This window comes from Larus michahellis, chromosome 10 (genome assembly GCF_964199755.1).
Source record: "Larus michahellis chromosome 10, bLarMic1.1, whole genome shotgun sequence".
NCBI lineage: Eukaryota > Metazoa > Chordata > Aves > Charadriiformes > Laridae > Larus > Larus michahellis.
The window spans coordinates 8487431-8499521 of record NC_133905.1 but is presented as its reverse complement, the minus strand read 5'-3'; the positions used below and the strand labels follow the sequence as shown (position 1 = coordinate 8499521).

The following is a 12091-nucleotide window of genomic DNA, read 5'->3' as shown; positions in this document are numbered from 1 at the left end:
GTGGTTTAGATCTGATGAAAGGCAGGAAATGGGAAAATCTGGCAAATCTCCCTGGCTTGACTTAACGGAGCCTCTTGACTTTTGCTAGAGTGCGTTTTTTGTGCTGTAATGGCCAAGTGGAAATTTAGACGCGAATCTGGACCCGAGCGCTGGTATGCTCAGCTGGCTTGTACGCGGCGCTGAAAAAGAAGGAAAGGTGTTTGAAAATTAATCCCCCGATGTTTAACTGTTGCTGCCCTCTGAATTTCTTTGCTTTACCTTGTAGCAGAGAAGCCTGCAATGACAACGGTAGCCTTTCCCTTGCCTTTTGTGCGGTACTTTATTATCTCTGAGATGTCTCCCTTCTGCTACCCAAGTGAAACCGTTGTATCTCATTCCTCAGAAGCCAGTGGTGCCTTCATTAGCGCAAATTAATTCAGAATCCTGCGTGGTTACTTTAAAATAGATACCATTGACCCATATAGTGGAGGAGCATCGCGTTTTCAGAAAGAGAAGCCAGTTTTTCAGCCTTCCCTTTAACCTCTTCCGATGGGGCTGGGGGCTGTTTTCAGCCGGGTTCATCCTTCGCTCTTACCCCCGGCGAAGGGGAGTGATGTCCTACCAGCCCTGCAGACAAAAGCCCATGAAGAAAATCTCCCACAGACCACCAGCTGCAGGAGCAGGCCCTTAAAAGAAATGCCGAGAAGTGATATTTGCCAGTGAATTAAGCTCTCACGGCTGTTAAATTGCAACCTGTGGGCTGTTCTTTCAGACCTTGTGCTTTCCCCCCCGACACCAGGTCCGGCTCTGGGGCAGCGTGGGAGCTTGTGGGCTGCTGAGCCGCGGCACGTGCCATCCAGGCGAGCGGTTAAGATGCCGTTGTAGTGTGACTGTGGTTTTTTTGTAGCCTCCCTTAATTTAATTTAGTTTTATATGTTCAGACTATAATCAATTTTTATGCTACTTTAATAAGCAAATTTATGCTATCAGCGTGCTAGAGGGACTTGTCATTCACAGCTTCCCAGTCAATCCTCCGTTTTCGGTATTAGCCAAGGGCTCAGCTGTCCTAAATTCGGTAACTGCTCAGCAATTAGTGGCTGGCACGCCGATCCGCACTGGGGGGGCACGTGGCCCTTGCCCGTGCTGGCCCCTGGAAATACTCCTCGTGGGGCAGTAAAGGGACAAGGCAGTTAGATATCCCCAAACATCAGGCAGTCTGACTCAGCTTGATTGCCAAGTGTTGTTACAGCAAATATGGACTTTTATTTCCTCCTTACGAGAGAGACAAATCCTGCGTTAGAAAATGCTGAGCATAATAAAAGTGTAGAGTTTAGTCCCTGCAGGCCGGCGACTGGCAGGAATCGAGGCCCCACCTCGAGTGCTGTGTCCAGTTTTGGGCCCCTCACCACAAAAAAGACATGGAGAGTGTCCAGAGAAGGGCAACGGAGCTGGTGAGGGGTCTGGAGCACAAGTCTCGCGAGGAGCGGCTGAGGGAGCTGGGGGTGTCCAGCCTGGAGAAAAGGAGGCTGAGGGGAGACCTTCTCACTCTCTACAGCTCCCCGAAAGGAGGGGGTAGAGAGGTGGGGGACGGTCTCTTCTCCCAGGTAACAGGCAATAGGACAAGAGGAAACGGCCTCAGTTTGCGCCAGGAGGGGTTTAGAATGGATATTACGAAAAATTTTTACACTGAAAGGGTTATCAGGCATTGGAACAGGCTGCCCAGGAAAGCGGCTGAGTTACCATTCCTGGAGGTATTTAAAAGATGGGTAGACATAGTGCTTAGAGATACGGTTTAGTGATGGTTTTTGTCAGTGTTGGGTTGATGGTTGAACTCGATGATCTGAAAGGTGCCTTCCAACCTAGTCAATCCTGCGATTCTATGAATCGCTTTGCTTTCTTATTTAAAGTGCAACTCACTGGGGCATCTCCTCTTTTTCCTCTCTCCTCACCTTGCAGGAAGATTTGCCTTCACTGTAAGTGCTCCCAGGAAGAGCACATCGTAACAGTTATGCCTCTGGAGATGGAGAAGACCGTCACCAAGCTCATGTTTGACTTCCAGAGGAATTCGACATCTGACGACGACTCGGGCTGTGCCCTGGAAGAGTACGCGTGGGTCCCCCCCGGCCTGAAGCCCGAGCAGGTAACGATGACACCACCCGGTTCCCACAAATAAATTGTTTTAATATGCTCTTTGGAAATAGTTGCCCTGATTTTCTCCTGGGGGTACGAGGACTTGTTGCATGCGGCTGTTTCTGGGTGCACGATAGAGACTTGCAGAGACAGGTCTGCTCTGAACACACAAATGAAAGAAAATAGAGATGCCATCCTTGCGGGACTTGGGTTTTTCTGTGTCTGTAGATGTAATTGGTAATTAAGAGAAGGGGAAACAAAATATTTCCAGGATGGGGTTTGTTGTGGTTGAGCAAGGGAACAGATACAGACGTACCTACTACTGTTTCATGGGGAAAAAAGTGGTGGGGCTCCAGGGGACTTGATGCTCATATTCTGCCCTCCTGGACTGCTCAGCTCTGGGGAGAGGGCAGACACTGTCCAGGGCAGACACTCAGAGCTGGTGGATGACTCTAGAAATGGGCCAGAGTCTTTGGGGTTGGGTTTTTCAACCGTGATGCGTGTGCCTTACTGGAAAGAGTTGCTCAAATGAACTTCAAATCTCTCAGTACAGGAATTGAGCGGGATGGATTAGACCTCAGCATGCTGTCTGCGCGGAGCACGCATTGATTTCTGCTCTTTGCAGTTTACATGATTCATTTGGTTTTTATGCTGAGCTTTTACGTGTTCAACTCAGAACTTAATTTGTAGAGGAGATTGCAAAATGAGCTTAGCCTTGATAATTGCTATGGCAATCATTTTAAACCATGTAAGGAGGCTGGGATAGGGTGGAAAGCTTTCATTCTTACTGTTGTAGTTGCTGTTCTTAAATATCGTGTTTTCTCGAGCTTTCATTCAGAAGGGTTTAGGCATTTCCTGAAATATTTTGGCACTACCCGTAGGCTGTAAATATTATCTGTCTGATTAGAGAAAATCCAGTTGTTTGGGGTTTTTTTTTCCCTTCTTCTTGTCTTTACAAGCCTGGCTCGGTGCTTGCTTGAAGCTCCACAGCACTGTGTGTTTCATTTGGTGCCATCCAACCATGCAAATCAGGCAGCAGCATTGTTTTCTGTCACCTTCCTTATGTCAGAGGCTCCCTTTGTGCCTGCCAGGAGGTACAAGACACGGTGTATGGAGAGATGCAGATGGTCCTGAAGTAGCTGTGCTGGTCCTGCGTGCTGCGGGGACACGAACCAGTTGGGTTTGGGGAGTCCCGTTGGAGGACCATACCCAAGCTGGTGCCACCTGCTCTCAGCAGCGCCTTCTCTCCAGGCGTGTCGGTGGCTTCTGGAGCCCAAGCTGGCCCATGTCCCTGTAGCTTTGGGTGGAAATACAGATATTTAGTGACAGGTGGCACCTGACCAGGTAGACGTGGTCTCTGATGAGTACAGCATGGCATGGACAGCAATTAAAACCTACTTCCAGCATGGTCGTGACATATTCCATAAGACCTGGATGCTTTTTTGATCCCTCGGGTGCTTTTTAAGAATGGAGTTTGGGATGCTCAGGAGAAAATAAAAGCAGGGAGTAGCAGTAGGTATTGAGATCTCATGCGTTACTCAAGTTACTGTATTTTTAGGTTCTTCCAGCATCTGTTTCTTGCAGAGGTCATGGTGCTCCTCGGTACAAACACTCGTTTTTTAATTACGCTCCTCTGTCTGCATTGCTGGGTCTTTTAGCAGATTTGCCACTTCAGACCTGTCTCTAATCACCATGGAGATGAAGAGCAGCCGTAAGCAGAGCCTAAGACAGACACTGAAATCCTTCCAGCCTAGCTCATCCACCAGCCCTTTGGGGACCTTTTCATGCATCAGATGAGCCACTAAGGAGACAAAAGCAAGATGTGACTTATCAGGGCTGTGAAAGAGCCACGATGCAGGGCTGGGGGTTGTCCCCAGGTGAAGGGCATCACCCTGAATTTTTCCGGGAGTTACGGGAGTCTCGCAGGGCTGGGAGATGCCCCGGGGTGCAGGAGGATGCTGTTTGCCTCCCGCGGGGGTAGGAGGTACCTCTGCAGCAACTTGCTGGAGCCGTGCAAGGCTGCAGACAGACATGTGGCTTTCTGGTCGATGAGTCAGGTTGTGCGTACGTGATGTGGAGCCTCTGGAAGGCTGATGTCTGCCGTGGAGCAGCTGGTGGGCTCCGCTCTGCCTGAGGACACTACCGTCAGGCTGGGGTGAAAATACCGGTTTGCAGGCAGTGAATTTTTCTCTGCCTTCCACTGTTTCACTGTCATATTTCTTTGACATGAAGCAGATGAAATGAAACAACTTTTTGTGCAATATTCTACGTTATTAAAATCTCTATGCAGCATATGAGCTGGGGGAGGTAAGTGGTCCCCTGAAAGACTAATGCAGTTTTCTTATTATACTTGGACGACAGCCTTCCTACCTCGCTATTCTTGGGAGGCAGCGTTCACGTCTCACTTAACACAGCAATTTACAGGATTTCAGGGGGGTAAGTTGGCCAACAAACATGACATCGTTTTTTGGCAGTTTCCACAGGTCATTTCAGAATTTGGAGAGTCCTTTCAATCCACAGCTTAAATTATTCAGTATAATCTAAAGGGGAATTGAGCCAAGCCTACAAGGACTCACTGGATTCCTGGACACTAATTCAGGCATCAGCTGGTCTGTGGAACATGTCAACTATGTGAGAATCACGTTGATCGCTTAATGCCCACTACTGAAGAGAAAAAAACACTTTGGTTCAGTGTTCAGAGATAATGATCCAAACATTGCACTTGATGAGCAAAGCTGAAAGCTATCCCTTATATTATGGATCATCAGTGTGCAAGACTACGAAGTGCTTTACACAACAGCCATAAATATTATATATTTCTAAATATGTTTAGATGGATGAAGATGGTAATATCAAAAATGGTGTAATACCGCTGCATAAAGTACAGTAAAAATCCATCTGGAAAACTGGCTAAAATTTATGACATCTCTGCTCAAGAAAGAGGGGTATAAAATGGAAGGAGATGGAAATGCTATTTTCTTGAGGAGCCTAGAGGAGCTCGGTTTGTTCAGCCTAGCAAATCGAAGGGTTATGATCACTCCCTATGCATTAGAGGAGGAAGAGCAGTTATTCAAGCTCCAACTTTGGCACAGGAACATAGATATAAACTGGCTCCGAATGCATTGAGGCAGGAAATTGGAAGAGGTTTCAAGCCATCAGAGGTGTAAGGCTCAGCGGCAACCTGCCAACAGGGAGAGCGGCGGGTAAAAACCCACAACTGAGCTCCATAAGTTACAACGCGGTTATAAAATGTGTTTTCTGGTAGTAGCAGTCCGGCTACGCAGGATGGCCAAGAGGCTCCTGTGCACTCTAATCCTGCTTGGATTGGACCTTGATGAGAAGTTATGGCAGAAGAGGGACTTCTCTTCTGGAAGACAGGGACGCAGATGGGGATGGGAAAGGTGGCTGTACGGGAGGCGAGGCAGAAGCTCGGGATGTGGGCTTTGAGAAATACTCTTTGTTCCTGCCTGCCGTTCAATGGCCGGATAAAGAAATAATTGTGAAAGTCTTGAAATGGGCAGACAGCAGCAGAAACGTGTCCTCAGCAAAGCAAAATCCCAGATCAGGCCTGGCTGCGAAGACGGGGGAAGGCAATTTTGGGAGCCAGTTTGTCTGCTCGAGCTGGCAGTCCGACAGCTGATCCTCCTTGCACTGACATAAGTTTGAGGGCAGATGCTTAAAAATAAGTACTTTTATGATGTGTTCTTCACATTTTTGGGCAAGGCATGTGTAAATACATGTGAATGCACAGCCTTGAATTCTTCAGGCCTGTGGTTTGGAGAAATCCAAAGGAGTTATAACATGCCAGCTCGAATTTCTGAATACAAGGGATTTTTGAGGATTTCTGTCTTTATTGTGTCTCAATAATAGGAGCAGCTGGTTATGGGCACAGATTTCCAATTAAATAAAAGATGGGGCTGTACTTCAGCTGTGGTGTGGCTTTCTGCATGGCTCCAGCATGCCAACATTCAAGACCCTTGTTACGTGCCATAAGAACTTAATTCCCTCTTGCTGTCAGCACAGTTGCTCTGATCGAGTCCCTTAAAAAGTTATGAAAATCTCATCTGAGCTAAAATTAGCAGCATGAAGGTTCAGAGGACCGTTTTCCTCTAAGGCCGCCGTTAGAGCTTGGACCTCAAGAGCTTTGCAGTGTGGTGTGAAACTCGTACCTGTCGCAGGGAATTTATTCAGGGGCCAACATACGTGTTGATTCCTGTTCTGGATCTTTTGCAAGATCTATAGGAAGCACTCGAATTATAAAACCTCCGGGTTTCATCAGTTGCTGTTCAGGTCACGAACTGAGGAAAGGAGAGCAGAGATGAACCTACACCGAATGTGCATTTACACCTTACCTAAAGATATCTGCTTTCACCACCTCGGTGTGGTAGAAAGTACATTATCTGGGCCAGTCGTCTCTGGGGGACGTGTGCCTCACTTCTACCTGTGTGTCACGATCAAGTGCATTTTACCTTCTTGTCCTTTCTTGAGCCCTATAAGTTCAGCAAACTGCTTCACTCCTCAAGAGACCAAAGCGTTGCACACAGCAAGGAAGGAACAAGACAGACCGAAGCAACCCTGTGGCCCAAGCCTGCGTAGTAATGGGGAACAGATAACTAATTTATGGCCAGGTAGAGGAAGGACAAAAGCCCCGTGAAGAGCTCTGCTTTCCTTGGTAGATGCTGACGCTGAGAGCAGAGCCGAGGGCGCTGAAGAGGAGCTGTAACTCATGTTCTCTGGTGCCAGAAGCTGCAGCCACCTCTAGCTCTACCCCTTCGACACGTGCATGCTGTAGTATTTTTACCCAAAAGCTGCATTTCAGCACATTTTTAAAAGCTCTCTGATTTCACTTTGAGGTAGCAGTAAGTCCATCACCTCCCCAGTGAACTCTTTCGGTATCTAAAGAGCCTGGCAGTTAGCAGCTCTTATTTCAAGGCTGGAGCTGTCTAAATCCAGCCTCCAGGCATCGGACCGTGCCGAATGCTCTCTGGCCGGCCGGAGCAGCAATCCTGCGCATGAAATACTTTTTCCATGTGTGATGCCAGTGCTGCGTGGCTTGGGGGCGGCTGGGGCGGGTTAGGACGTCCTGGAGTTATTCCCTCCACCCTGAAGCAGAGCGGATGGAGGAGGTTTCAGTGCATCCCCGGCTGCATTAAAAAAAAGGTGGCAAAACCACGCGTCTGGGCTTTTGCTCCATTTCTGTGTCCCGGGGTGTTTGCCTGATTGTGGTGAGCCAATAGAAGCTGTTAAAATTATTTAATGCTTGACCAATCTTATGACGAGGAAGGGAATCAACTGGTTTCAGTGGGCCATAGAAACAAAAACCGCCCACTGGTGGGGTTTGCTTGGTTCTTAAATTTGACACAGCCGGGTGGCGGTCAGCAGAGGTAGGAGGCAGGAGAAGAGCAGGGAGTGGAAAAGAAAACAGAAAAATGCTGGACTACACCATATAAACTTGTCCTGGAGCTTTATTCCAGCGTACAATGACAGCTTTTCCTTGTTGCAGCATTATTCTAGTATGCTACCCTATGACTTATAAATACAAGAGCATTTTAAGTGTCATACCCAGGGGAATTATCAGCGATGATCAATGCAGCAGATGATCATTATAATTGCTGGTGCTCCGGGGGGCTCTGAGCGGTGCGAGAGCGGCTCTGCCGGGCAGTACCTCGCAACACAAAGACCACTCACAGATGCTTTTGAAAGCGCCGTTTCTGGCTCCTTTTCATCCAAATTCGATTTCTGCTTAAAAAAAGAAAAATCATGGCATGCGCTTTCACAAGTCTGAAACTTGTGGATGTACGGCCTTCATTCAAATGCTCCTCTTTGATGCCAGCAGGAAGCAATGTTTCCGCGGGATCTCTTACAGACCAAGAACTGCTCCAAAGGCTTGGCAGGAATGGATGTCATTCTCAACTGGTGAGCAGCAATGCTCAAACGGCTCGGCTGCCGTTAGCCGGGGGAGAGAAGCGCGCAGAGAGCCGCAGAGCGTGCCGGAACAAATAGGACTTAGGAAAATTATTTTTCCTTTGTTCCCTGCCTTTGTCCCTGCAACTCGGGAGCGGGTTTCCAAGAGCAAACCCAGCGTTGTGGGGCACCGGACCTCCTGGCGCCGGGGATGGCATCCGCCTCCCATCGCCACGTGCCAGCACACAGGCGCATTCAGGGGTCGGGGGGTGATAAGGGTCTTCTCCCAGATGGGTCCGCGGGGTCTCGGGGGGACCCCAGCTCCCTCCCGGGGTGCTGCCTGGCTGCATCCCTGCGCTCTGTAGACCCAGCCAGCAGATCCCACTCTCCTCTCTGTTCTGGAGCATCTGGCCTTGCTGCAAGGATTGTTTTGCTTCAGGAGATAAATAAGTGCTTTGTATCCAAAGGGCCACGGAAAAGGAGGACGTGCCAGACTTGGGCTAAAGCACACTGAACCCGTTTTCCAGTTTCACACGTGCTGTCATCTGTGGAGCTCGTGTGTGAGCCGACGTGTACAAGCACTCGCACCATTTTGCGGACACGTTGAGGGGGTTATTTGCACGTGGCTTCTCTGGGATTTTTTCCCCCTTTTGCTTTTCCAAAGGAGGCCAGCAGGAATGAGAGCAATACTGAAGACACCAGATTTGTTTCTCTCTGGATTTTAAGTGCTCGGTGTAAAAGATCATTTAATGCCTGATGTGCGGTTAAACAGCCGGCGCTGGGAGGAGCGGGCAAGCCACAGGAGCAGCCCTGCTTGCCCGGGCCAGCACAGGCTTGTCGGGGCTGCTGGACGCCTTCCTCCTGCTGCAGCCGAAGCCCGCAGGAGCTTGGGGGACAGGGCCAGGAGTGAGCACAGGCACCGGCAGCCGCTGCTCCGCACATCACTGCGGCGCCCCAAGCCAGCATGGTACATCCCCGGGTGGACTGTGGGACCCCCGGCATGGTCCCAGGGAAAATGATGCTCTTCTGGGCACAGGGGAGTGTTGGAGGATGTTGGCGTGCCTGGATTTTGAACAGACTCCACTGCATGTGCTGATTTACTGTGCTGTGGCTGACCCACCGAGGTCCCCTTTCTGGGGACATCCGTGTTCCGGCAGTGTGCTGCACACAGGCTAGCACGCACAGCCCGCGCGGAGCTCTTCGCAAAAGCCTTTCAGCCGTTTTGCAGTTTGTTTGGTTTCCTGAGAGCCAGGCGGGATCGCCCAGCTGGATGTGTCGGAGCCGCTGCGGCTGAGCAAGTCGGCACCCATGGGCTGAGCCGCGCCAGGACACCGCATGCTCTTTGTAGTCCATCCCAGCGGGTACAGTCATCCCAAACAGCCCGGTTTGGTGGGTGCTTTCGGTAGGGGTGTTGTACTCCGGGCAAGTACAACTGAATGCCGCTTCCCAACAGCGATTCGTGGCAAAAGAAACATGGTATTTCCCCTCTGCCTCCTTTAATTCACTGATCAAAGAGATCCTTCATCAGTGGCTTAAATTCACTGGTTATTTGCAAACTTTTCCTTCTAGGAGAAGGTGTAAGGCTTTGCCCACAAAGGCGCTGGCGTGGGTTTTTGTCTTTGGTCACCCCTGGGACTGCCAGGAGAAGCTGCAATCCTGCCTTTATTTAGCAGGAAGGGGTAGGTTTGTAAACTGTCAAAGTTAAACTGGAAACACACCCCAAACGTAGGAAGACTGCAGAACACAAAGGCATTTGTAAACTAATGTAATTACTTTCCTCAGTGCCTTTGAATAAAGTTGGCTCCACTTTAAAGGCTTTTTCCTACCCTTGTTTTACATTATGTTCTTTCCTTTCTCCTGGTTTCTTTCTTTTTTAATTTCTATCTCCCCCCCCCACCTCCCCGCCCCATCCCCGTGCCCTCCCCATTTAGCCCCAGGCAGCTGATAATTTCCAAAATGCGTATCATTTTTCATTAGCACAACTTGGCATGTGGACATTTTCCTTTTGAAGGTGAGAATAACACCCTGGGAAGATGGATATCTGCTGTGCCGGGTTCTTGCGGCACAGAGCCCATCCGAGTGCCCGGGAGACCTCCCCGGGGCAGGACGGGGCTTGCCCAGCTGGCCAGCGTGCCACGGCACCCATGGCTAGCCTGGCTTCCAGCGCCCTGGCCAGCCCGTCTCCTTTGTGTCAGGGCCTCGTGGTGTTGTCTGAAGCCTTACTTTAACTCGGCCTGATGTTTTCCAGATTCCTCCAGGGTTTCTCCCATCCGGATGTGAGCAGAGGTCACAGTGAAGAGGGGCAAGTGGGGAAACTGAGGATGAAACCAAGCCCGGCCCCACACGTGGCTCCTGCGTGTTAAGATGCTTGTTAGGATAATCACGGCCAGAGCAGGTCTGTTGCCAGGAGAAATAGCAGGATGTGGAGCTGCTGTGTTGTATGGCAGAAGTATTTAATAATAAAACAGTTAAAGATAGCACATGATTTAAAAGGGGTATGTTATCCATCCTGGGTCGTTGCCCCACTCTGTTTTCCTTCTCTGGCTGTGGCTCATGTTGCAGAGCCCCTAAGGTCGGTGAGGAGCCGTCTGCTTGTGCCTGGGGCGTCTGGATCAGGCCCCTTGGCCGCAGTGGCCCTGCAAGGCTCACCAGCTACAAAGGCTTGTGCGTGCTCCGAACCGGAGCTGGATGGAGGAGGAGTTATTTTCATGGAAAACAGTGACCTTTTGTACAAAAGCAAAGTGCAGACTGAGCAGTTTTAGTTTTCCAGTGAGTTAACATTTTCTGCAGGCCTTTTCCTCGAAAAGCCAGATTGATCGGGGAATCCACCCTTTCCTTCTTTATTTTTCCTTATTCTTGAGCATCCCGGCTGGGCTGTGGCAGCCCAACCGCCGGCCGCCCGCTTGCAGGGGTTGGAAATGCTGTCGGCTGAGGCAGGGGACACTGGCAGTCTGCGTCCTGTCCCTCCCAGGCTCGACTTTCCCGTGCGGGGAACCAGGTGCATCCCACGGGGAATGGATGATTGACGAGAGAGCGTATTTGCACAAGCCTGGATTAACATCAGCCCGGGCAAGGGCCATCCTTCTGCGCGGCATCTGCACCCTGGCTGGACCTCTGGGGATAGGAGTGATGCCCCAGGTGAAAGGATCTGTGCATCCCTCTGGTTCAGGTTTGTCCCCAGGAGGGATGGTGGGTGTAAAGGCAACAGCAGGGGAAGCCCCCGATGGGTGTAAGGAAGGGCTTTTCTCCCCACGAGATGTCCCGCGGGCACTGGGCAAGGACTGGCAGCTGCCTCCGCTCCATCCCCTCCGTGAGCACCTGTGCAGAAGGTCCCCTTGGCTGATGCGGATCCAAAGCAAACCTTTCGGGCTATTTCAGGCAACAGAACGCAGGTTGGAGCCTGTTATATTTATTTTGTTTTGCTTTTCAAACCAAATTGCCCATCCCTGCCGAGCTATGTTGCTGGTGTGATGGGAGCCAGTTCCCGCGGACTTGCTGAGACTAAATGGAAAACTTCCCAGCGGAAACAGGAGCGGAGCTGGGCACGTAAGTCCTGCCGCGTCGGGCTCCGGGAAGGCAGCTCCCGGGTTCCTGAAGGAAGAACTCGCATCCCTGCTTTTCGCCCAGGGTGAGCGTCCCACAGCTCGTTGCTTTAGGGACCGGAGCAGCCTGATGGAATTTGGCAGCTCTTCAGAAAAAGAAAAAACAAAAGTCATTTCTGGTCTCTGCCAGCTTCGAGGACTCGGTGAGGGAAAAAAACTTTCATCGCAAGAAGAAATAAAAATACAAACCAACCACCTGAGCGCAGGGGAGAGCGAGCAGCCTGGCTGCATGTGGGGAATTTGGCTGAGAGAAGCCAGCAGGCATCAGTACCGGCCGGGAATGCGCAGCCCGGCGGCCCGGTAAAAGGTATGGCAGCCAGGGCATCACCGGGAGATATTCAGCTGCCACCTCTGCTACGGACTAGCTGCATGAACTCAGGGAGCTCGTTTAACGTCATTATGCTGCAAATAGTCCTTTCCAGTGCGTATATTTGCTACCTCATGTAGCATGTCATAAGAATTTAAGTGTTTTTAAT

At 50.4% G+C, this 12091-nt stretch overlaps 1 protein-coding gene across 3 annotated transcripts in view; it reads left to right on the top strand.

The window, feature by feature from the left end:
- PRICKLE2 (prickle planar cell polarity protein 2) overlaps nt 1–12091 on the top strand; it is a 111084-nt gene that overhangs the window by 74877 nt on the left and 24116 nt on the right. For all 3 annotated transcript variants that reach the window (XM_074602588.1, XM_074602589.1, XM_074602590.1), the window contains one exon: nt 1936–2119. In XM_074602588.1, coding sequence (XP_074458689.1) covers nt 1936–2119 — 184 coding nt within the window. The remainder of the gene's footprint in view (nt 1–1935; nt 2120–12091) is intronic.